Below are 27,651 nucleotides of genomic sequence, written 5' to 3' on the forward strand. Positions count from 1 at the left end.
TTGTAATTCGGGGAACTTTTAGTTTTTGCTCTCACTCACTTCCAGCCTGGCTTAATAATTTCAAGATCTGGATTCTAAGTAACTAATTAACTAACGAACTGATGGCCTTAGATAAATCCTAACTTATCCGTATTTTGCTTTGCATTGGTAAAACATTCATAGTAAAACATTCACTGGTAAAGCATACCTACTCAACCAAACCAGAGACTCCTTAAGGACAAAGATCAGGCCCCTACCTTATACATAATAGATTGAAAAGAAATACTTTCGAATGAATATTAGCCAGCAGTCAAGTCACCCAGTTGCTTAATATTTGTGATGTATAAATACTATTCATCAGATGATGTAACCTTCAAAATAAATTTACCTTGGGGTTTACTGCTAGGGTAACTTTCTAGTACATGATTCTTTTCAGTTTATTTTGTGAACCTTAAGAAGCTAAAGGAAAAATTCTGATTTAGTATGCCTAATTTTTTTCTCATTTGTAAGACAAAATATTATTTTCTTCTCACAGAGGTGCTCTAAGTCTTTAGTAGTTTTTTCTACTTCTTCCCTTTCACTATTTTGGACCAAGGGCCTGGCTCTCTTGGAAAGGGGAAGAGGAAGGTATGGGGAAGAGGATGGGTTTTAAAGAAAATAATACAATCTTTTCAAAAGATTCAGGAAGTAAATCTCTTAACATTTGAATACTGACATCTGAATAGTGTAAAGATGTATTCTGCATGTGTATGGGAGAAGGACTTTACATACGGTACCTTTTAGATATCAGCACATGATTGAACCTACTTACAGTAGCACCTCGGTTTTCGAACGAACATCTCCGTTGACGAACATTTCGGTTTATGAACGTCGTACACCCGGAAGTAAATGCTTCGATTTTCAAACACTCCTCGAAAGTCGAACATGTCATGAGGCTTCCACTGAGTGCAAGATCCTGAGGCCTAGCTGTCGGCTGTTTTTGAATGTAATATGTTCGAAAACCGAGGTACCACTGTATCTGATTTAAAATATTAATCATAATCTATGAGAAAAATCAGTATTGTGTATATATTTTCCCAAACGTCATTCAAATAGACTTTCTTTGAAAGGCAAGACACTTATTATCAAACCTCAAGGCTCTTGACATTGCATCTTCTTGGTTTTGTCTTAAAATGTCTTCCTTCCTTTTAAAATGCAATGAGCTGTTTTAACATACAGTTTATGGTAAGTTGATTAGGTATTGAAAAATTGACTTTCCATTATTTTAATGCAGAATCTTCATGGGGTTTTTTTGTCATTGGTATTGTTGTTGTTTTTACTAAAGAAGTCTATCTCCTTTAAAAACATGCTACGAAGGCCCATTGCCTAGAACAATGTCTGGTACATAGTAGGTGCTCAAAGTTTGTTATATGAATTGATGGAAGAGGACCTTTCATATAACTACATTTCAAGTGACATATTTATAGTTTTTCCCACATAATAAGAAACATTACCGTTTTCTTTATCCTCTCGTTTTCTTGAACCAACTATTTCTTCCTTTCTTCTGGAGTTTTTACCCTTTTTGGAATTTTGTCTAAATCTTCGCAAATTCTGAAGATACAAACACTTAACTGTCTCTTCCATCCACTTTCTTTTCTTAATTTCAGGCAACAATGTGAAAATAGTGGTGCTTATGTCTTTGTAATAATAGAACTTCCTTTGTCTTTTCTTTAGACTCATTTTAATCCTCAGTGATTCATATTTAAGAAATGAACTGTGCAGCTGTGGTGGAGCTAAGCCCTTGGCAACAACTCGAGGGGTAAACAAGTGGTCTCTCACAGTGGATGGATGGTCCTTATCCTTGAATTATTTGCGGTTCAGTTTTAACAATGGAATTGCGTCATCAAACAGTGTCTCAGGCTTTTTAAGTTTGACAGGACCTTTAAGATCCATTTCCTTATTTTACAGACTTTGTTCCACTTAGCTCCACTTTCTCCTGTCTAGGTTGTTAATATATCCCTGTCTGCTATGGTGACCAATTGTCCTGCATTGAAAGTCTCTCATTATATATACATCACAGTACCTGGCAAACCAGGATGGTTGGTTACCCTACCACTAGCTTCCATCTTTCAGTCTATGTTCAAACCATTTCTATCCTTAGAAGATCTTCTCTGTCCTCCTGTCCTGTCTTTCTCTTTTCAATCTCAAAAAAAAAGATACTGCAAAAATCGTTTTTATTTGAAATACCTACTCCGTCTTCTCCTACTCATTCCTCAGCTAAACCTACTTCTGAGGCTACTGCCCTCCACTGAAATTTCTCTTACCAAGTCCCATGAGCACTTTTCAGTCCTGATTTTGCTTTAAGTATGTGTGTCACGATTGAACACTCTTAGTTACTTTCTTCCTCTCAAACTCTCACTCTGTCTTCAATAGTACTATACTCCTCATTTCTCCCAGTCTTTCCACCTATATCCATTCCTTTTTGGCCTTTCATGGAATCCAGTTCTTCTGTCTGCCCATTAAGGTTTTGTATTCTCCAGGATTTTCTTTTCAGCCCACTCTAGTAACTTGAGCAAGTTCATCTACTTATGTCATTTTAATCCTTGCCTATATGCATAATCATAGGCATAATCGTAGGTACTGAATGGATATTAGCTTGGTGAGAGAATGACGTCTAAATCTCCTTTCTTCCCTCTAAACATTAGATTTCTATTTATTTCCTTCTGGAATGAATGTTACCTCTCCAAGCTGCGCATATCACATCTCCTTATTCTGTTCCCCATACAGAACCCCCCCCCAATATTAATGTTGGTTTTTTAATATTCACCTTTATTAACTTTATCCTGAATGTACATATGAGATGTCCTGGGTCAGAGACAGATTTATTTTCATTACTTAACAGTAAATATCACCACCATCCTCTTCCCTTTGCCCAAGTCTTTCCCCTGGAGAGACATGATGAGAGCAGACGAAAAATTTTTCCTACATGAGCGTCTGGGTACTCCATAGGCAAGAGACCAGAAAAGGTGATTTTTTTCCCCCCTCTGTTTACAAAAGAGAAGGGGAAACTTGTCCCCTATTCCTCCTGAAAGGGTCTCCTTGAAAATTTAATGGACCTGAGTCCTATCTCCAACTTCTCCAGGAGCCAGCTAGCCCCATGGGTCTCAGGTTTTACAACCTAGAAATGTCCCTAAGTTCTGGACTTCTTTTTTTTTTTTTTTTTTTTGCTTGTTTGTTTTGTTTGTTTGTTTTTAATGTAAATACCTAGACAGGAAGCCACTCCAGTTTTTCTGACAACATGGAGCTTCACCTAGGAACCTACCCTGGGCTATGATCATTTGGCCCTCTTGGATCAGAGAATTTAGCTGGACAAATGGCTACAGATCTAATGCTCATGTTTTGGAAGGTTCTCAGGAGGCTAGACCTTTTCATCAGTGTACTGAGAAATTCAACAGAGTTGATTTCCTCACGGTTAGTTTAATTGCACCCAGCATTCATTCCTCTACTCAACCTAGAAACTAGGAGTCATCCTTGCTCCGTCTTCTCTCTTCTGTCCAGCATCTATTCAGCTACCAAATTCTCACATCTCTGTTCTCTAAACATTTCCCTACTCTAGATGTGTCGTTTTCTTTTTTTCTGGTACCATTTCTCTGGATCCAATCTTCATAACTTTTCACTGAATTCTTTTAATTTTCATTTAACTGGTCTCTCTGATTCCATTTCTGCCCTTCTCAAATCCATACTCTGTATTAAGGTCAGGGAGATCTGTCTGAAACATACACCTGCCCATGCCCCTCCCCTGCTTAGATCCTTTCAAACTTCCTGATTACCTACTAGACAACACCTAGGCTCAGCAGGGCATAGAGGGTCATAGGTTGAGCTTCAAGTTCTGGCTGAAAGGTCTAATATAGTTTGAGATGACAGTGTCCTGCTTCATCTCTGGACATGTCCTCTACTTTATGTTCTAGAAACACTGGCCTACTTGAGATAACTATATATGTCACATTATATTATGTCCTATGTCTTCACACCTGCATTTTTGTCTTCTTTCTTTCCTCTTCCTCTAACCTGCTTTTCCCTGTCTAGCTCATGTTCATGCTTTAGAATTCTTTGTAAATATTATCGTATCCAAGAAGCCTTTCCCAATTTCCTTTCCCATATAATGCAAACCTATAGCACTTTCCACATTGTATTGAAATTATTTATATGTTTGACTCTTCTGCTACATACTGAAATTCTAATATAAGAACTATATACATCTACACACATTCATATGTGCATAAACAGAGAGGTTGAGAGAGAGAGAGAGAGAGAGAGAAAGAGAGAGAGAGAGAGAGAGAGATATTTCAAATGAAGTATTAGAGGGAGAATCAGACTTACCTCTAAGCAGAGTAAATAATCCACGTACTCTGTATGATTTCAAGGGTGCAAGAATACCCCACTACACAGAAATTACCTCTCCATCAACAGGCTGAATCTAATATTCCACTTACAGAATTTCATTATTTTGACTCACACACCTTGCTTCTCTGTACTGAATTGGAAATAAATATGGAAGATGAATCATTTTGCAAAGTATCAGACTCAGAATTTCTTTGAATGGTGAACACCATTAGGATTTTCTTTGTAGATGTGTCACACACTACGGTTATTGAGCACTCCTGTCATATAACATATCTGAAGTTTAAAGGAACTGCTAATTTTTCTCCTAGTAACAGAACAGCTTAAATTCCGTAGGCAACACTACTAAAAATAAGAGAGAATTTTTCAAAGATATGAATAATTAAGCCCTAGATCAGGACAATTATTATTACTGTAGTTTTTACACTGATCTATTAGCATTCATGTGGTACTTTATACTTCTTTTAACATCTTCCCTTCTGATACTGCAGAATCTGGGTCAGTAGCTGTGTTCCATGGTTTCAGAGCATCTGTTTGTTTGTCCTAGAATGTCTCACAACCCTTAGCACTCGATTTTATAAGAATGGTATTGTTTTCACTCTTTTTCTAGTGTGCTACTTTTCTCCCTTCTTTTGATCCAGAAATTTCTTGAAGGCAGAAACTATGCATTTTGCTTTTCTTTTAACCCCCTGTAACAAGGAAGATTACAGATTAGAGATTTAAAGTGATAACTAACCCCGGTGATCTCGAGACACCTATTCTAGGCCTACTCATTTTTAGCCAACTTGTTCCCACAATCCTACCACCAGGATATCTCAGAATATTTCTACCATTCTCAAAAAAGACACAATGAATAATGCAATGGGTATTTTTTTTAATTATTGAGTTTTTAACTTAGTTTACTGTTAATACATCATTTTATTCATTGTCAGACATTTTGGTAGAATTAATGGTGATTATGAATTAGATTGGTTGTGTACTTCAGTACAGCCTAACTTCTTCCAAATGGCCTCTCAGGCTTCCCATTATGCTCTGGATATTCAATCTTTTGGATATGTATAAGTCCTCATTAGCCCTGTTAGGGTTTTACAACATTTATCTTGTGACTTTAGCTCTAGATTTTAAGTTTGGCAGTCAGGTTATATAAATAAATCACTCTTATGTTAATGAAAGGACATTAACAGAGCTCCCTATCCTCTCCAGAATAGTTTTGCAAACATAGTTTTTTCCTGATTAACAGAAATACCCATATAGCCTTCTTTATCATATTATAATTATCAGTTTCTAAATAAAGGTGATACAAGTTGACTTGGGAATTTCATAACCAAGTTCTGAGTCCCCGGGATTAATTTTGAAAAGAGTGTCACAAGCCAAATAAGCATTTCTTTTCACTTCATTTCACAGGCCTTCAAGAGGGAATTGAAAACGAAAGAACCTGTAATCATGAGTACTCTTGAGACTGTACGAATATTTCTGACAGAACAGCCTTTGGAAGGACTAGAGAAACTCTACCAGGAACCCAGAGGTAATTGAATGTGGAATTGTAATAACATATTGATAGAAGGATCAGCAGTGACAGAGCGACCCATCCATTCTGGCTGCCAGGGTCTGGATAGCTCTCATATTTTCTAGGTTAAATAGAATCGATTCAAATTAAACATAGCTGTTGAAAAAGGAATAAGGAGTTATAAACCATCATGCATAAATCTGTTTGCACATTCACAAACAAACATTAAAAGAGATTAGTGATCAGCTATTAAAACATTTAGAAAATAATAAACAAAGAGATTATCTGTGAGGAGGATTTCTATTGTTACAAAGACTCAATTTTCAATTTAAGAGCCTGACTGAAGTAAATTAGAGCTTGTGGGGTACGTCCTAACATTTTCCTCCTCGATACTTAAATGCATCCTGGATTATCTGATTGATATAACGTAGAAAAAATTCGCTCAGGGAGACAGACTTCAGATGTGCTGGACTATATCAAAATTTATGCCAAAGTGCAAAAGAGCCATTAATCTGTAGCTTGGCCTCTTGTTAAACTGTACTCCCTTTCTTGCAGTATGACCTTTTCAACAATGTTTTTCTTTAAACAAAAATGAATGTGACCTAAAACCTTGTCGTATTACCAATTTAGAGCTACCTCCTGAGGAGAGAGCCCAGAATGTCACACGGCTCCTACGAAAGCAGGCTGAGGAGATAAACACTGAGTGGGAAAAACTGAACCTGCATTCTGCTGACTGGCAGAGAAAACTAGATGAGGCCCTCAAAAGACTCCAGGAACTCCAGGAGGCCACGGATGAGCTGGACCTTAAGCTACGTCAAGCGGAAGTGATCAAGGGATCCTGGCAGCCCGTGGGTGATCTCCTCATTGACTCTCTCCAAGATCACCTTGAAAAAGTCAAGGTACCGTCTACTACTTTCCTTTGGGGCCCTTTGAGAGACTCAAAAGAGGTTCTAATCTGAACTCTAGTGCAGGATTTTCTTCTCACATAGGTAAAACTAGGGCTCCTAAGCATTAGCAATCAGTCTGTCTTTCACAAATTCAGTCTTCTTGCTTGTGGATTTTCTTGAAGAGAAGATCGTGAACTAATCATCTTACTGTCTTCACTAATACAAAACAAAATATTAAAAAGTTACAGGGCAAAAAAAATCATTTTGATTTTGCTATTAAGAAATTAATAGTAACTAAGAAGTGTTTGTACTAAAGTGGTCTGGTTCACGTGTTTATGTGTATGTTGTATGTTCTCTGTGGCATGTAGTATCAGGGTTGGAAAACATACAACACTTAATCAAGAGCCAGGGGTCTAGGTTTGGGCCTTTTTGCTGACTAAACTATGTGACTGGGGTGAGTTATGGTACCTGTTATGGCCGTTAATACTGCCCTTCCCTTAGAAAGCAATGTGTATAACACAATTTTTTTATTAGTTTCATGTGTACAAAACAATGTAATAGTTAGACATTTACACCCCTCACAAAGTGATAACCCCCTCTCCCTGTATGATACAATTTTTAATTGTATTGGCCCACTGTAGATACTAGGAAATGTCGTTACATATTTGGAATACTTTTTAAAGTAAATTTATTGAGGTAACGTTAGTTAATAACATTCTATAAATTTCAGGTGCACAACTTTATAATACATCATCTGTATATTCCATTGTGTGCTCCCCACCCAAAGTCTAGTCTTCTTCTGTAACCATGTATTTGACCCCCTTTACCCCTTTCGTCCTCCCCCCACCCCCTTTCCCTTCTGGTAACCACAATTCTGTTGTCTGAAATACTGTCCATGAGACCAAAGTTACATTCCCTTTTGGAACAAAGCTGATCAATATATTTATAAAGAAAGAATATACATATTTAGGAGTATCATTGTGAAAACCAGCAACTTGAAGCATATTTTGTTTACTCATCTAGTATCAAAACCAACAAACGTCTTCCCAGATTCAGATTCAAAATAAGTGACTTCTCACCTGCACTTGGCATTCTAGAAGGTCTGTTCTCCCTTGGCTTCCATGGCACTGTGCTATCTGCATTCTTCTTCTTCCTTTTTGCCCCTTAATTCTGAAACTCGCCCTAGCCTTCAAATGTTGGTATGCCAAATTTCTAACCTTAACTCAGGTCTCTTTTTATTGCATAAATGCTCCCAGTGTGAAATGGCATGGATGGTGACAAATCTAAATTTCTAGTCTGGACCTCTTTTCTGATCTCCTAACCCATATGCCATTAGAATCAAAATAGAACCATTCTGAAACCCCGTTCATTTGTACTCCCGTTGGTTTGTCCCTTCCCTTACTGCTATGCCCTTTTACCTGCCCTTTCTTCTGTGCTTCTTATTTTAGTGAATGGATCATAATCCAACAAGTTGCCCAGGCTAGAAACTTGAAGTCCATCCTTAAATCCATCTACATTTTCACTGACTGCACTTGATTGCTCCTTTTACATCAGAATATCTCTTTTTATGTTTTCTCTCCTCTTTTCACCCGTGTCCTGTTCTAACCTTCTGTATCTGGTACTCAGATTATTGTATTCTACATCTTTAAATCCCATTTCTCAGTCAGTGTACCTGGCATTATCAGAAGCACTACCTTTTAAATATTTGGTGAATGAATGAACAGTCTCTACTGATATTTCCGCATTATCCATCCTCTCACCACTCCAATCCAAACTGCTTAGAGAAGACTGTCTGCCTGAGAATGAAATCCAGTGGATGGAGAGTGCAGGTGGCCCTTTTCTTCCTAGCCCTGGCTTCAGTTCCTGACTGTTATTTCCATACCCCAGGCCATTGAGTTCACTCTGAACTTACCACCCTTTGGTCCAAATATGCCATCTTCTTTCATTACTCTCTACCTTTGCAAATGTTCTCTTCTCTCCACCTGGGTCACCCCACCTTCTCTGCCTGCTGAAATGGTACCTGTCTTTGCAGTTTTCCCTGAGTGCCTCCCATCTCCAACTCCCATCAAACAGAAGAAACTGCTCTCAATTCAGTGCTTTCCTAGATCACCACATATGTGTAAATTGTCCCACTTAAATTTTACATCTATTGTAGCAAGTCAGTTATATACTTTTTTCTCCCAGAGAAAGGGAGGGTCCTAGGAGCAAGGATAATGCTGTATATCTTTGAACTCCAAGCAACATGTAAGGAATCTGATTCAGCTTTTTTATTCCTTCACTCAATGACTATTTATGAGCCACTATACAGCGTGCTATACATGTAGTTAGGAATGAAACAGACTTGGTCTTTGCCCTCATGAAATCTGTAGTCTAGTGTTGATTTCATTCGATCTTTGTTAAGATAGCATTAAAAATGAAAACACTATTTTTATCCAAATACATAGGAACTAAATTTTAAAAAAATTCCCCCCCCCCAAAATGACAAGTTTAGAATATCCCAAAATGAACTAAATTAGTTAATAAATCAATTAAGTGGCTGGCTATATATCGGCTTTAGAGGAGACATAAAGGATTCATTGTTAGCCATATCTGTCACACAGGAGTGTTTGTAGGATACTTAGTATAGATGGCGAATGTGTGCAGCATGATTTAATAACAAAAAATAAATAAAAGTAGAACAGCTTACATGTCAGCTAGCCCTTTCCCAACCCTATTTGCAGTTTTCCTTTTAGGTCCCCTTTCTTACCTTGATCTTAAGACCAAATCTATTTCCCATACCCTACTGGTAAGACTCTCATTCTGATCCCAATAACAACAAAGCATATATACCTTAAATAGTCCTTTAAAAAGAGCATATATATGTGTATAATATATATATATCAACACTTCTAAGATACACTTAAGTTATAATAACTATCAGAATATTTATGAACTGGTCCTAATAGATGTGATCATTTTGGTTTCTAAACCAGTATTGTATAAGTATTTTATGCATAATTTGAAGTTACGGATTCCATGAATTCATATATACTTATTTCCCTTCAGTAGCTCCTCTTCATTTTGCAGTAGAAATAAAATAAATCAGTTTTCCCTATTGCATCTCAACAACACCAGGTTTGAAACTCTGAAGCTTTGGTAGTGAGTGGTAGTTTCTAAGGAGTGAATTTGGTGAACCAAAACTTCTTTTCGAAAAGAAGTAGCAGAATATTTAAAACCACTGTTCCCGTTTTTTTCTACTCAGCAATTTAAGGCCTCAGAGGTTCCACACTGTAGGTGACTCCAAATTGATAGCTAGGCATGCAGCCAGAAGAACATTTTATATAGCCATCTCAGTTCATTTTCATCACCCCTAGTGACTCTATCATAATACCCACCTCCATTCTGATCTCATTTGTTAAAGAAGTTGTTATTCCAGCAAGTATGGAATGTGTGTTTCTGTAGGATTTAGCATTATATCATTTCATTAGCAAATGTGGCTTTTGGATTTGGAGAATGAATCAAACAACAGCAGCTAAGTCCTGGGACACTATGGAAATGGCATTATTGCTAGCTAATTTTCCTCAGGACAGTGTACATAGAGTACTTCGAGAGAAAGGAATGTAATGTTCATATTGACTAAGAGAACCTCAGCCTTCCAAATACAGCTTCCATGGGAATAACCACTAGAATAACATTTAAGTTTTAAATGCCTCTTTGTTTTTAAAATTCATGATTTATAGTACTCATCAAATATTTTCAGGCCAGAATCATGATGTCTCACTTTACTGGAAATAACACCAATGTTTATGTAAATACACAAATATTCTTACTTTCCTTATAGTCATGGGGAATATGAATAACTCCTTGAATCACTCGGTGCTCGACATAGATCTATAAGTGGAATATAGGCAGGTTTTAATAAAGTACAATCACTTTTGAACCTACATATGACAGTTTTGTTCTTAAGAATAATTCCTGTGTGAAACAGTTTGTGCAAGTTGGTGTTTTTCCAAGTTTTCTTTTTGTTCTAATCTACCATGGTTTCTTTATACAAAGAGTGGCACATCATCCTTGAGCCAGGAATATGTCACAGCCCTTAGTTTGCCTGTTGACTTCAAACACAGTTACTCCACACACCATAGTTAAACTCTCCCAGGCTGCCATCTTGGAATACGCATATTTGTCACACCTATGTAGTTAGGCATTTTATGTTTTCTATCAGACTTTTAACTTAACATTTCTTACTGTGAAAAGTCAAGGGCAGGGATTCGGTGAGTTTTTCCCTGAAGTCCTTATACTGAAATATTTTGATTAGACCTTTTTAGAATTATAACTGACAACAATGTAATGATGTGTATAGTAGACTAGGGACTATGATGGAGCCACCAGAGTCCCTACGATGAAGTTCACCATATGAAGAAGCTGTTCTGACTTATTTATGTTCAGCATTCACATCTAAAAATTTACGAAGAAAACTGGCAAAAGCATCTCTTCAGGCCTACCATCCTGAGTCCCTGTAGCTGGGTTTATCTGAGAAATTTGTCAAAGAAATGCTGTCTCAGAATTTGCCTTTGAGAAAACCAAGTACGTTTCCTTCGGACAGATAATGTGAAATGTGATGTAACATATTAGAATGCCATAGACACTTTGACAAGCCAGAAGCTTTCAGCCATGTGCACACAACTCTATCTTCCCTTACTGCTTTTGTCATCTTAACCCTCGTTCTAATGTTTTATTATTTTATTGATTTTGTTATATGTGTCATTTATATGCATCAACCTTAAATCCTTTTCTTATATATGAGTTGTATAGGGAAAGTTTATAATCCTTTCTGGTAGAGATGGGGAATGCATGGTTACACAGAACCCTCACAAACTGGGCAGCCCTACGGAGGATTCCAAATATGTAAGTTCTCCCAACTCTGGATAAAGGAATAACATCTCCATAATGAATGAGGTATACTGCCCATAGTAAGAAAAGGACAGTTTGCTAATATTTTGTTAATTGTTATTAACTGCACGTGAATTGCTCTGTGGAGGCCTCTGTTGTTATCTTTATACAAATGCTATCTATATTATACAAGCCTCTGACCGAGAAGAAAATGCAAACAAAAAAGATGCACTCTTTTTAAAATCTGGATTAAATATGGAACTAATGCCTGTCAGATGGAGTAACCAAGGTTTTATATAGTTTTCAAAGCATGCAATTGTGCTGTTTAAAAGCATATGATTTGGCCTTTGTTATCTGGGAATAAGAAAAAGTATTATGGTAAAGTCTCACTCACATACTTGAAAAGAATAGTATTTATTTTTTTAAAAGAATGGTCATTGTTAGCTTTAATAGGGCTTAGAATCTAAAATAGGTATTAGTTATCTTAAAATTCCTGACCAAATTATTTGTTCAGTGTAAAATTAATTGTAAGTTAGCATTGCCAGGAGACCTTATTAGTTCCCATGTATTCTCTCTCATTTTCTGCTTTGTTTATAAAGCTAAAAGCAAATTACTTAGGACAGCAGTCTTGAATCATGTCCCTTACCCAAGGCGTCTGATTGTAGACACTGCTGTGTGTGTTTTAAAAGCCCCTACCTCATCTAAGGCAAAGAGAACCTTCGTTTACCATGCTATTCCCATCCTGCCTTTGAAACTTCTGAAAAGACAGTGCAGAGTAATTGTTTCAGACATCTGCTTAGCATACTTTGAAGTGCATATAAGTTCTTTTTCAGTTTCATTTGAACCCCAGCTGTCTTCACCAAAGTCTATAATCAATCTGAATTAAGTTGTCCTACTTCTCCTAATAAGTCTCTTATTAAGTTCTGCATCAGCCTCTTAGGGAGACTTAAAAGCTAATTCATGTAGAATTGCCATTTTCTACTAATTCATTTGTCAGCTCTCCAAATTCCAACGAAAACAATTGCAAAGACTATTAATTTGGCTCTTCATAAACAACTTATGTAAGTGTAGTATACATTGGAACCAAGTAAACGATTTAAAACAGTGGGTGGGAGGAAATGAGCTGATGACATTCAACACGCGTTCTTCTTGACTGTTTCAAGATTCCTTCCACATTCAAAGCATAAAGCCATTTATTTAATAAGAGAAACATCCTTCTGCTTTTACTTTCATAAATAAGATAATTACTAAGTGAACTTTACTTAAAGATAGGAGAAGGCTTTACAACAGTTGGAAAAGAAACGTGTTCTTTTTATTATTGAACTTATTTTAATTTGGACTTCTTTGGATTCCTTTGATGGACTGGGATAAAAGAAGAAGCTGGAATTGGTACCATTGTTATTGCATTAAATCAGAGTTGTACAGCTCTTCTGGTCATGGGATATTTGGCAGGACATGGATAATCAAAATGTTCAGCTAATGAGTTCATCTGACATTATTCTACTAAAGAAGTTTTTAATTTGATAATAAAAATTTCTCCAAAGAATATCATTCTTCCTACTATTTGAAGGCAACCATATCAAAACCTGATCCTTTAATATGCCAATCCTGTTTACTGAGGATTTATTCCAGTAGCTTTGTTTGTGCTGGTCGTAATTAAAATACTATTCCTCAAGAGTCTTAGGTAATAAAAAATTATTCAAAACAAAAACTTAAGTAATATATTATCAGCATTAATGGATCTAAAAACTCAATCATTCATTCATTTATGATAAGGTTAAAATCTATACCCAGAGAAGTCTAATCCCATTCTAAAGTGCGAATCTTGCATTTATTTCATGAGTACAACTGTACTGGGGATTGGATTTATGGCATCTTAGTTTTCCTGGGAATATTATTATTTAGCCCCAAGCTGAGGGAGCAAGAATTTGTATTAGCTTATGTGTACTTACACATATGCCACATTAACTAGAAACAGTTCTAAAATGTGAGTTATTTAGCTGAAATTCCATATTTCCTTAGGAAAAAATGAAAGCACACAGCCAATCTATATTTTGATTCTTCTTTGACATCTACCAAAGTTGTAACAAGTTCATAGTTCAGAGTTGTGTTACTCTCGTCCCAGAAGCACAACAAGGAACGAATTAAGAACAAATAAGCCTAGGAGTGGGCCCCTGCTGTGTTCCTGTCATGCTTGACAATTACAATTTTCAAAACTCTAGAGCTAACATTGCCACTGATATTATACCTTACCCAGCCTTACATTAAGTTGTTCTTGGTCAACCGGTTTTCTGAGTATCATGGGAACAGCTGTGCTGGGGATACTAATGTAACCCTCTCCTTCTAATGGGGCCTAAGAAGAGGAAACTTTTTCCTAACAAGATTGTTACACTAAAATAATATTCTAGTTCTATTTTACACTTAGCATGGATTTTTCTATCAACTGCATTTGCCAAAAGCAGTTCTCCTCAAACTTCTCTACTTCAATTTCCTTACTGGTCAAGGAAATGAAGCCTGATACCTTCCCCCTTTCACCTGCTTACCTCCATTTTCCATGAGCCTGAAATTTCTTTTATGTTTCTGGTTTTGTTTCTTAAATCTCATATCAGTCGTATGACCTTCTCCGTCGTGTATGAGTTGTGTTTTAATATGAAGACGGTTTTCTCTAAAATCTCAAGTGAAGTGAATCCTCCAGTACATTCACCTATGGGTATGAAAGCATAATTTGAGAAGCATGAAATGAAAAATTGCCCAATTTGTGCAGGCCTCATCTCTTGCCATCACCTTGCTGTTACGTACCCACACATAAAGAGTAGATCCTCGCCATTTCAAATTTATCTTTTGCAGTTTCATCTGATCCTTATCACCCCAAAGGCCCATGACTTGTAGCTCTCTGTAATTTTGAACATGGATTCTTTGAAGCTTTTGTGCAGCAGTCACTTAACTAATGTCTTACTGGTATTATAGGTCAGGTTTCCTGGAAGCAGACCCTATGAACAGAGGTCTGGGTGCCCATGATTTATAGGTGATCTGCTTTCAGGAGACGATTGTGTGGAAGTCAGGGAAGCATAATAAGAGAGAAGAAAGAGCCAAGCAAGAGTACCATCTCCGGCAAACTCTAGCTTTATGTCCTGATCCATAAGGAGAGAGCTCTGGAGTATAAACCACACAGTAGAGCTGTCCTCTTATACCCCAGCCAGTCATTGGCTGTGGCTAGTAGTTTGCGAGTAAATATCAACTGGCTCTGAAAAGGGGTGAACACTGATCTGTAGCATTTTCCAGTTGTCATGGTGTAAATATGCTCACCATGGCTGACTTGAGCTACCAAGATGATCTCACTAAATGCAGACTCGAATACACATACAATTGACTCTTGGGCTCTGCTGTGGCCCACCACTGGGGACATGAATTACCTCCTAGGCCCAGGGTATGTGCTACCTCCTGGGTTAGGGGACGCCCATCAGTAGAGGTCACCTTTCTGAAGAAGAGAGGCAGCTCTGAGACATTAGTAGCCAACAGTCACAGCAGCTGCGGGAGAGATGCCCAGGCCAGGAAAAGTATCCCCTGCAACTGGTAAGCAAACCTAGTAGTCCACTGAGCTTTCCATATCTGTGTGGCTTTTCCAATGCTGTTGTGTTCCTATCCATGCCATAATTCTTTAGAAGTGATGAAAATTTTGTTTCTTTATGCAACATCCACCCTTTCCCCAACCCTACCTCCTAGGTACTTATTGGATGGAATTAGTAATGGAAGAGAAGAGTTCATGAAAAGTTGAAAGAAAATGATGATTATTAGTAAGAAAATGGCTTGATAAGTGACTTTGGCTTTATAGGTATATAATCTGTGTCTCAATTGATCAGACATTTTTGCTCCGAAATCGTGATGTGAATAATGGCCTACTCTTTCTGAATCTCTGTTGTAGAAGACCTTCATAGTTTTTGGAAAAAGACATTCACACTTATTCCAATTTTTCTATTGGTATTTTAATGGCACTTGTACCATTTGGGGTTTGCTTTAGATGACATTGCCACTATTAATACTTTAAAATTCAGATATTTATTCACTTATTTTTTTTTACTTTGTTTAAATTTCATCACATTTACCAATAACAACAATTAAATTTAAAAATTCTCCTCATAATTTCCTACCAAACAGACTGATTATAAGCCGAGTGCTTTAAAGAGTTTCTGAAATCCAGGGCATTCAGAATAGTTAACACTATTCAACTTTTTAAAATTGAAACTGCTTATTAGTTATGAATGGCTGATCCAGGAGTTCCTACATCTTATGACTTATCTTGTCAACCCATTGAGGATCTGCTTTCAGGAGAGGACGGTATATGTTTGGGTGTAGAAATGAAGATGGAGGTGGGGTGAAACTGAAAGAGCAACTAGGAGAAAGTAGGAAATAATCTTAACTGCAGTCATGGGAGAAGGGGGATTTTTTTCCCCCTCCGGTGGTTCAAAACCACTGTTAAATGCCTGTGAAGAGTTCTTATTTCTGGTATAGGGTGAGTGATATCTGTAATGAGGATTTGGGGATAAATATAATAGAAACAAATGTCCTAAAATACACTTTAATGTTAAACAAGAAGCATTCAAAACAAATTTTCCCCCTTTTTCTGGAATTCTGGCGGTAGAGCTAGGGGAGTGGAAATAAAGGAAATTTTACCATAAAAGTGATTTGATTAATGTCAATGTAAAATTGAAATAGCTATGTATAAACCCATTCAAATCAAGTATACACTAAATAATTGAGTTAACTGAATTAAGCAGAGTAAGGGTACATTGATTTTCAATGTTTTTGAAAATTGGTCCACATATCATTGTTATGTTTTTGTTTGTAAACTTCAATATTTATTAAGTTTCCACAGTGTGTTCAGCGCTGAAATATCAAACTCTGTTAACCAGAATGAGCCTAGAGAATGCAGTACTAAGATAAATTTCTATTTCCTTTTACAGAATTGATTTTTATGGTGAACTTTTTTTTCAGATAGTTAAGAGCCTGCCAGTCCTGTTTCAAAACACACTTGTTTTTAGAAGTCCTGTTCCCTGGGATTCTGAATCATTATAGACCCAGTGGGCTCATTTAGAAGTTTTCCCTATCAAATATTTAAATCCGATCATAATCTTAATGTGGCATTAAGCAAATTAGCAAAAAAGAATAAAGTCAATTTATCAACAGTTATGCTAAAGTACAGTCATTAAATAGCAAATAAACTGAGTGAGGAAAGTAAGCAACATATTGGTTTGTTTGTTTAGAAGTGGGTGACAAACCACTGCCAAGTTCCATTTTATTTATTTATTTTACTACTTTAAAATATTTTAATCCAATTTGGAATCTATACAATTGATGTGAACTTATTAGGCCTCGTTACAAAATATCCATTTAATTGCCCTGTGGTTTAAGGCTCTTGTCTGTCCCAAGGACTACATGCAACAACATTTCACTTGCTTCACCCACTACATGTCCATTGGCTATTGGCCTCCACATAGTTCTAGCAGGGACAGGGCTAAAGACAGAATGGTTCATGGTTTTCAACCTACACAAACCCCATACTAGAATGGCCACAAGGGTTATGCAATAAAATGATGACTTTTGTGCATACAGTAAAGCATAAGGTTTATTAAAAGAAATTTAAGGTAAACAAAGGAGCAAAGGTTCTATTGATCCTTTGGCTTAACACAGTGAATAAAATATTACCTTTGGAACCACGCTGACATTTTGTTACAAAAGTTGAAGGAAGACATTTTCAAGGTTGTCTCAGCATTAAAATTGCTTGGGGGTTGGAGTTGAATGTCATATGTAAGATGGCTCTTAATGAAATCTGACCCACTTTAACTTTCAAAAAAAATCTTGAATTCTTAGTGAAAAGATTCTTTTTTAAGATTTTAAGCCCTTTTTTTCAAATGAAATAGCATTCTCCTTTAGATAATCAATACAGAAGCACTCCCACAGATTTTTGAGGATACCAAGTCATACTCCTTTTTTGAAAAAGAAAAAAATCTATTGCTATTAAAGTATCTCTTTGTTACTTGAATACTAATCGCTTTTTTTAAAGGGTAGATTTGGCCAATGACTTTGAACTTTATTTTTTGAAGTAACATTTAAGTTCATGGATTAGACAGTTTGACACATAGACTCACTCATTTGTGTAAGTAGTATTTTATTCATCATTCACATGTACTTAAGTGGGTATTGCCACGATAACAGTTGTCATAACAGAACATAACAGGATTTGAATTTAGATCTTACCTTAAGATGTGATCAGAAAAATTAGAGGAATATTTTTAAAGCAAAAGTCCTCAATATGTGGTGAAAAAAATGAACAACTGAGTAAACTCTTGACTCCACTCAAGAAGCTAGATCTTTCACACACACACACACATACATCTAGGTAAAAATAATAATCATTAATATATCTGGAGGGGCGACATTGTTTGAAAGCAAATACTTAAATCTTTCTTTTCAGGCTAGGAAGATGATGAAATGAAGACGAACCATTATTAAAAGTTTACCAATGTAATTTTTAAACATGCTTTTGCATAGATTTTAGTGAAGAAAATCCACTTTATGTTCATTTCATTTGACTTTAAGTAGTCAAATATCTTGTTCTTCTATTGTTCCATTTGTAAGAAAGAAAGGCATTTGGGAAAGACTACGTAAAACCATTTATTAAATTCAGGAGCTACAATAATCTGAAAGTAAAAGTAGATATCGAAGGGCATTATACAATCCTTTTCAGCCCTCTTCCATTTAATTATTTTTATCTCAGCTCTTAGAAAATTTATATTCATCTCTGGTTCAGTTCTGCTTTAGTATTTCTAAGTTGATAACAATATATTGAATGGAAAAATCAAATCAGCAAAATTCCATTTTGTTTCAATAGTGAGTGCCTTCCCCATAGAACTAAAATTAAATAAATGTGTCCAGTATGAAGCAAACTAGGGGTAGTATATTGCACAGGTAACTCACAAACCTAGATTCTTCTACTAATCATTATTTATACATGCAGAAGTAGCTTCATTTGTTTTAATGGAAAAAAGAATCTCTTGAGAACTACTATATACAGTACCATATTTTGTCCCACATTTGCTTGGTTAAAATGTTGCATTTTATAGCAATGGATACATTTGGCTTGGAATTTGTTTCTTTATAAACTGGTATAATAACAATCATCCTTTAAATGAAATGATATTCATCAGAGTTAAGCTGCACTCTCACAGGAACTTGGTCTGTTCTGTGCACTGCTATGTCCCTAGTCCCGGTAAAATTCCCTAGTAATATCATAGTTGCTCAATAATATTTTTTGGAATGGTGAATAAATAAGCATACACAAAAACAGAGGGCAAAATGCTCTTTCACATACGTAAGACCTTCAAAAACTATTTTACAGATAATTTTCTCCCATTGGCAACCATCCTGTTTCCAACCAATCTTACTTCTTGGCCAAATCTGCAAACACTCATTGTCACTTATTTCTCCTTCCTGAAATGACCACAAGCTTGCCTTGATCTACTTGAGATTTTTCCCATTGAACATGCCATACCCAGATGAGTGTGCCTTTTGTCGTTGCCCTCTGTGGATGATTTCAGTCACCTTATATACTCAGGGAGTCTCTCCTGACCTGCCTCAGCATCCTTCTTTTCAGTTTCCAAACCCCATGACACAACTACTCATAGTGTGATTACATTGTTTCTCAATAACCCACTAAATTGTGTATCTCTGCTCCTGACTCCGAGTCTGGTGAGAGTTCCAGTTTCCCGGTACATAATAGATATCTACATAGTACATATATGTGTAATACATAATGGATATGAAATAAGTGTTTCCAAGAGAGTAGTAATTGAATCTAACTAAAAGAGTTTCCTAGAATACGTCACAACCCTTTGTAGAAACCTTCATTATCTGCATTGCAAAGCCCAGCTCATTCAAACCCACCACAACGTTGCTCCAAGAAAATGCTCAAGGTTTGTCTTTCACAACTGGCCTGTGATTTATGTTTCAACTTATTAAAAACTGTTTGCTCTTCCCCAAACACATTAAGCTTTCCTGCCTCTTATACTCTGTTCAAGCTCTGGACAAATATCTTCCCTCTTCCCACCATGCTTCTTCTTCCTGTATCAGTTCCAGGTACCCACATCCCAATGTCCAGTTCAACAAGATCTTATAAAGCTACATGATAGAGGAGTGAGGAAAGACAGCCCCCCCCCAGGGTGATATTAGAAATAGGCTCCAAAAATGCAACTGCCTGAGAAAGGATCCAGTCTCTGGCTCTCTCATGGGTGAACTTATCACCACCATTCTGCTTTGCAGAGTCTCCCCAAAGTAGACTGAATAGGACCTGGTGTGACTTTGTATCCCCCAGGTTCCCTGACACAATGCTTACCTGGTTATAGGTGGAGTCAAAGAAGGAAAAACAGACCTGACCGTCTCATTCATCTTTCCAAGAGCCCTGAGGTGTCCATGTTACTTATCCCCTTTTTACACAAGAGGAAATGCATGGGAAATATTTGTAAAAGAACTTTTTCTTTAGTGGAAACTCTGAAAAATGAGAGAGATGGAAGACAGACAGAGACCAAGAAAGAGGAAGAGAGAGCAGACACACAGACAGAAAGAGATCATCCATAATCTCAACCCCAGCATCTATAATGCCAATTTCTGCAAGTGCCTTTTTGGGCAAAGGAGAAAATGGCACCTCTTTCTTCGAAGGGTTCCTCAGCCCTGTGCCAAGGCACTCCAATTCAGTACTGAAGCCCAGGTTGGACGTCAGCCCCCTTTGTCCCCTTGGCCAGGCCACTATACAATGCTACATGGAGACCTTGAGATGTAGTCTTCTTGTCTTTTCCTATATGAATATTTTTAATGCTTTTATTCAATCTTGCCAAAATCCCCTCCAGAAGGCTACACAAAGTATATCACCACCCGGCAGAACACATTTTCCCTAAAGACATAACTCCCCCTTTTTTCCACTTGCTCCATTTTTATAAAAATGCCCTGGTTGGTACCAAAAACTAGAATGATATGTTCAGAAAGTTATAAATTAGCACAGGCTCTGACATAAAATAAGTAATCAAGCTCAAGAATTTAGATATGGAACTAAAGAAAATGAGCAGGTTTCTTTTATTGAGGACTTCAGTGTCAGATTTCTGTAGGAAATTGTATTTATGAAGCAATTTGAGAATAGCTGTTGGTCTGAAGTATTAGTGATGAAGGCAAAAATGCCTAATTCTCTTGACTGTTTGTTCTTTAATAAAAATGTATTGGGGGATTCCCATATACTAGGTAGAGGCATACCTTGGTGAAAGAGATAATGATGAATTACCTTAATGAAGATTAGGGTCTTGGGAAGGGACAGATTATGAATTAATAAACAGGCAAATAAATATGCACTTATCAAGTGTGATCAGAAGGAAAATAGGGTGCTGAGAATGAGAGAAACAGGGGCAGCTTGCTTTACGTAGGGCAACCAGGGAGGGGCTCACTTTCATGGTCACATTAACTGACTTCTGAGGTACATAAAAAGAAGCCAGCTAGGCAGAAAGCAGAACTACAAAACTCCAGGTCGAGGGAACAGCATGCACGAAGGGTCTAAGTCAAGAATAAACTTGTTGAGTTCTAGAGACTCACCATCTTCTACCTTCCTGTGTAAAAGGCCAAATTCCCAGGCCTATTCTGGACCTACTGAATCAGAAACACTGGGGTGGGACCCAGCAAACTCTGCGTGAACAAGCCCAACACATGATAATGACGCACGCTGTTGTTTGAGAATCGCTGTCTTAGATGCCATGTAGAGAAGGGTGAGAGTAAGACAGTACCTCCCAGGCAGGGGCAATGGTGGTGGCAAATGTGGGCACAGACCATGGACATTTTCGACTGGCAGAAATGTTTACAATTTCAAAATACCCGTTACATCTGAAATTTAATCTAACTCCTGAGTTTGAATGTCAGTGTCTTAGTGGTTGATGGTTTCTAATGGTTTATGGATTATTACTTATTCTTAAATAAGTAAATAGATTTCATTAATTGCCACTTTGCTTGATGTTTGGTCACATATAATTAAAATTTCTCAGAAAGAAAATATTGGCATTTCTTCTGTTTCCTTAGCAGCCTGAAAACATGGTCTGCTTAAATTATTTATTTATACTCATTAGAGGCCTTTTTATTTTAATTGTGCAAATTTTGCATTTAACCTCCGTAAAACACTCATGAACTACCTCCCTGTTTGTTTTAATTGTGTCATTAGAAAGCTATGAAAATCTTGAAGTGTTTGGGGGGTATTTTTGTTAATTTTTTGGTTTGTTTGCTTCTTTTTCTACAAAGGGGAAATAATTAGCAGTAAGAGTTAGGATTATAGAAACAAGTTTCGAAGGACATTAAAGTAACTAAGATGTGTAAACTTGTTCTTATAAGTAGAAGCCTTTCCTTTGTGACCAATTCTATCCTATTCCTCATTTCCAATGTATATTTGTGAAGGCAAAATGAACAACATGCACAAAAAAGAAAGAAGACGGACACGTTAGCATGGTAAAGCTGTAAATCTGCTTTTATTTTAAGAACGTTGGGGTTATAAGCTTCATAGTGAAGCCATGTCCTGAAAGACGAAGAGTTATGATGGATGTAAATGAGAAAATGTTTTTTAAAAAAAAGAATTTATGCTTTTGTGTTTGGGTGCACATTCTTTTTTAATACTACAAAGAGAAACTAGAGATCATTTTTCATGAAAACATGAAGATTCTTTATGGAAAAAACACAGCAGTTAATTGCTATTCTTTTAGTGCCACAAATTGGGAAGTGTGGTGACTCTGAGGAGAAACCATAGTTAAAATATAATTACTGGTAATTGCTTGGGAAATAAAAGCACCAAATTTCTTCATGCCTTCAAAGTTCACATTGTTTTCCTAAAATCTGTTTTTTGGGGTTTTTTTTTTTTAATTTAACCTACCCTAAATCATCCTGATTATGCTACATCTAGGTCATTAGTTCTGAATCTGTGTCATTATTTATGACCTTATTCAGTTTACTCACCAAAAGTGATTATGCCCAAATATGAAAACGTACAAGAATCGCCCTGAAAACTGAACGCAAGGAAGACAATGGAAATAAACAGCATAATATTTTGCTTCAGGCTACCACAGTAAAATCTGATGGTGGGATGGAATGCAGTCGCATCTCTATTAAAACAGAGTGCGTGTTTCAATGGCATAATTTATTGTCAAGAATGTCTCCAACCAGAGGCAAACAGTGATACTAAAGGCACAGGCATGTACTCAGTCTGCAAACTACACCCTGTGGCTTAGCTCCATACAATCCCTCAGTATTAGGCAGAAATCAAGGACTCTAAGGGAAAGGGTGGATGTCCCAGTTTTATTGGAGATCTATGGGAAAGCCCCATAATGTTAGTAATCAGAGTTCACCTAAGAAGCCTCTTGCAAGAAAAAAAAACAAAAAGTACCTAAGGATGAGGATAAAGGACTGGAGCCTAAGGATAAAGAAGATTGAGGAGCTGGATGAAGTCTGTGTAGTGGATGCTGTCGGCGCCTCAGCCAGACTCCTTCACTAAGCTGGTGCACGCCTCCCCCAGCAACTCTGTGTATGGCTGCTAGAGACTCACAGTTGCACCCTTTTCCAGAAAGCCTCCCTCAGCCAAAAGGAAGCCACCTTGCCTGGGAAGTTACTCAACCCCTTCTCTAAGACCGCCAGAGGGCACCAGTGGCCAGTGACTGAATGACATCGGGATAGAAAAGGACAACCCCCTTGTCTCAAGATGGGACCAACTATGTTATAGTTTGTGCTCCAGAGCTCCCCGTGGGGCCAGGCTGATGCTGGTCTCCAGCCGAGATCACATCCTTACTTAGCTTTCTTGCCCTGTCCTGTTTCTCTCACTCCCCTGCTCTTAAAAGCATTCAGATTCTGCTTCTCCAAAACCCAGCTTAAGGCAGTAGGCATCACAGACAAAAGCTGAACCTACATCCTGGGCACCAAACCAGGCAGGGAACCAACCAGAGTAAAGAGCCAAGAATTACAGATAACAGTGGAAGTCTCCAAGCCTGATGCATTGCAATGAAAGATTTTTCTACATCTCATCTTGTGTTTCTTTGTTATTGGTCCAGTGGCATTTGAATAGCTCATTCCCCACCCCCTAAAATACCTAAAATTCTAGGTATTTTAGAAGTGCCAGTAGAGCTCGGATCCTCTGGGCAAAGCAGAACATGGTCTATGGCCCTCTTGACCCCAGTGGTAGGCACTCACTGTCATCAGGATGATATACCCACCCAGAAATGCAGAAGCTACAAAGCACAGCTGGGCTGTACCTACCCCCCAAATCCCAGGTCCACGGGCTCTATGAGGCCTTCCCTGAGCCACATGTAGGAGCCCCAATATCAGTACTACAGACCGGTATTTGCAGAACACGATTTCTATCCCCCCCAACACACACACCCAACTTCTCACTACTAAATCAGCATGAAGAATCTTGAAACTTTTCCTAACACCTCCCCTTTTTCGACTATTTTTTAGTGGCTTGGGTTCACAAACATCTGTTCAGTAAGGCTTCATTGTACAGAGAAATGCAGTCACTACTTCATTTTTTAAGTCGTATTTATTATGTAAATTTCTCTGTGCAGTGTATATAGTCCTGGAATGACATTTCATCATCAGATCCTACTAATTTTGAATTCCTGGTAAGTGAGATAGGACCTCTATGAATTAGTAGGCTGAGATTTCAGGAAGAATGTCTCATATCCCTAAGAGGGAAAGTTTTTCAGACGTTCAGTAGCACCATTAATATAAAAATTATATTGCACAATTTTTAACTAAACACATAAATGGCGGAGCTAATTCAAGCATCCCAGAGTCTCCTCTCCTTGCTTGCTTGCTCCTGCTGTGGTCTCTCTCTTGGATTGTCCCAGACTTCCACCACTGACCCCTCTACTTTCTGTCCATCTACAAGTCTTATCTTGCTCCACTTTCCTCCTAATCCAGTTTGGATACCATGGTCTGTTTTTCAGTCACATTGTGGCTAAAATTTAAACTCCCTTGTCCCTAAGTGTTTGTGCCACAACCACCCGACAAAACCCCAAACCTGGATCAATGGTTTTCTCCATGCTTGCACGGAACTCTGTTGCAGAAAGAGAAAGTTGGGCAGGTTAGTTCTACTAAAAAATGTGGGGCCTCGGCCTCAGATGGGTTCTCGACACTCTGGCAACCTCACTAGTTTGCTTAGGTCAACTCCCTCTCACAGCGTCTATTACAAGTAATTCAAATGTTCCCCCACTTACCCTTCATTTCTGCTTACATTCAATGAATTTTTTGCACACCAATTCTATGCCAGGTCTGTTGCTTCATACTTCACAGAGGAACTGGGGGGCCCTCAAAGTCGAAGTTAATCAACCTACTCTTTCCACACCTCCCAATTGACATGCCTTGTAGAATTGTCCCTTGACTACCAAGTCAAAACTGCTCCCTTCAAAATAATGTTCCCTGGTTACTAGACAATCCCTTTCTTTTGTTGCAACGTGGATGATGACTAAAATTCTAAATCTATATTTGAACAAATCTTTAACTACATAAGGATAAGCAAAGATCTGACAGGCAATTTAATTTCATAAAAAGGAGGAAAACTTGACATATCGGACTAATATATCATTCTAAATCAGTACTTTTATATCTGTAATCAGACAACATTTAATGAAGTGAAAATTCTGCCTGCATGAAACTAGTCATAATAAAATTAGACTTGGTTTGTTCTTTCATGGAGAACATATTCCAGATGTTTAAGTGATTGAAAGAAAACCCACAGCATAATGGTTCCCTTCAATGTTTTCTCACGGCTTTCAAACTAGAATAAAATCTAATGAAATTCGGGTGGTATTTAAATAGCACATCATATTGTTCAGCATTAACTGTACTTTTTTGCCATTTTATGTTTAGTGCTTGATGATTTAAACATAGATGTATATGTGCACTATTGAAAGCTCTAATATTTGAAATAGAGTCAAACCCAATGTTACATCCACTTAAATGACATGGTATCTGTCTTCACTCTTTACATAGTATGTCCTGTAATTCAGTGTTTCGGGGGCTACCCTTCTTGTTACAGACACTTCTAGGCATTGACAACCTAAAGCAGTGAGCCATTTTCAGGTAGTATGGAGCTGCCACCTGAACCTAGGTCAAATGCCAAAGTGACAACTGACTTGGACACTCTCCTGCCTCCTTTTTCTCTTCTTTTTTTCTACCATAAGGTATCTCCTTGTCTTCATCCTCGTGAGCTTCGCGCCTTCACAGTGATTTCTTGCTGGCTCAAATTCCTCGGTCTGCTCCAGCCCATCACAATATCTCCCCAAACTGAACCTTCACACCAAATTTTCTCTTTATCAACTGACCTCCCCACAAAGCTCCATTTAGGTTAACAGAAATTTAGACACTCAAATTAAACTAGACAAATGGCATTTTTTTAATCCTTAATTGATGATAATATAAGTAGCAGTAGCAATGGTAGTAAAATAGTAGTCATAAAAATGTATAATAGATGCTTTTTATCCCAATTCAGTGAGGACCTAGAGTTCAACTGTTAATTGAAAAAGTCAGTTAAATCAGGGAATCATAAAAAATATGTCTTAGACATATTTTTCTATCTTAAAATAGTCATCAATATTTTAATGTTGTGTGAAGGGTTTTTTTTTTTTTTTTGAGTGTAGATTCACTGATTAGAGTTCTCCATAAATCACATTGGGAATACAAACTTTTTGATTTCCAGTTTCTTTAATGTAGGCAGAGCCCACCAGGAAACATGAGAAGCATTCTGAATACGGAATCCTTCCAAATTTTTTGTTTTTTCAATTCTTTTATATAAGTTGTCCACATCCAATTCAACAATATTTCTTTTTCTTTTTCAAGCAAGCAGCTTTCCAGAGTATTTAACCTGATTTTCATAGGAATAATAACTTATATTTTTAGACTTCTATTTCTTTGGTTAAGGAAATCTTTGATTAAATTGTGTACTTGAAATACTGACTGGCAAAAACAGGTTTGAGAACACAACCAACAGCTGTGACATGCGCACAACTGTCAACTCAACTAATGAGAGCTGAAGACCATGCATACTGACAGATACCTCTAACATTTCATTTAGAGGCGGTCAGAGGCCCCTGTCAGTGTGTTTCGCAGAGAATGAAGACTGTCTAACCTTATGAGTCTTAAGTGGAGATCAGTTCAGAGAACTTGTACTATAATTGTTAGATCCGAGGGGGTGAAAAGCCTCAAGAGCCCATGATGGTGGAGAGAGAGAAAAAGGGGTGGCGGGAGAGAGAAGGAGAAGAAGAAGAGGGGTAGGAAGAGTGAGTGTGGTGATTCATTATGAGTACGGGAACTTACTTTTTTAATCCCCTTCATCCTCGAAACCATTCATGCAGGATTAAAATCTGTGCCCAGGACTTTGGGGGAGGAAGTGAATATCAAAATATTCTAATAGGAGACACTTGAATGTGTAGATTATGTAATCCAAAGAGAGCTGAAATCTAGATATGATTTAACTGAGATGGATACTCAACTTAACCGCTAGGAGCCATGCTAGTGAAGGCAGATTATTAGCATATAGGTTTAACCTGCAGTATTGTCAGGTTCCACTTGGCTATCCTGACATCTCTGCAATGGTTTCCTGTTTACAGTTCCCACTCATATGATATTTAGCTGTGGTTACTAGAAACACATATTATTATCCAGAACAGAATGGTTCTATTTTGTAATTGTCGTTGTCTAGGTTTCCCCATTGCCATTTAAGAAATCTGTTTTCTACCCTTTCTATTATGCAAAACAAAGTGATTACAGATCGTTTCCTTTTAGAGTTATGAATTCACGTATATGGGTTTTAACCACCTCTCTCCGTGGGCTCTTATTCTGATTCTTTTAATCCACATATTTATTTATAAGGAAATGAAATAATAATAGTTACTCTCAATCCCTATAAAAACTTTTGGTTTCAGATTGATTCCGATGACATTCCACAGACATAAACTTCAATAAAGA

The 27,651-nt window shown here is 37.3% G+C and overlaps 1 protein-coding gene across 8 annotated transcripts in view; it reads left to right on the top strand.

The window, feature by feature from the left end:
• The window catches only part of DMD (dystrophin), a 2,143,628-nt gene that overhangs the window by 1,779,175 nt on the left and 336,802 nt on the right, over positions 1–27,651 (top strand). For all 8 annotated transcript variants that reach the window (XM_033109718.1, XM_033109734.1, XM_033109713.1 and 5 more), the window contains 2 exons: positions 5,764–5,884; positions 6,497–6,765. In XM_033109718.1, the coding sequence (XP_032965609.1) occupies positions 5,764–5,884; positions 6,497–6,765 (390 nt within the window). The remainder of the gene's footprint in view (positions 1–5,763; positions 5,885–6,496; positions 6,766–27,651) is intronic.

This window comes from Rhinolophus ferrumequinum, chromosome X (genome assembly GCF_004115265.2).
Source record: "Rhinolophus ferrumequinum isolate MPI-CBG mRhiFer1 chromosome X, mRhiFer1_v1.p, whole genome shotgun sequence".
Classification (NCBI taxonomy): Eukaryota; Metazoa; Chordata; class Mammalia; order Chiroptera; family Rhinolophidae; genus Rhinolophus; species Rhinolophus ferrumequinum.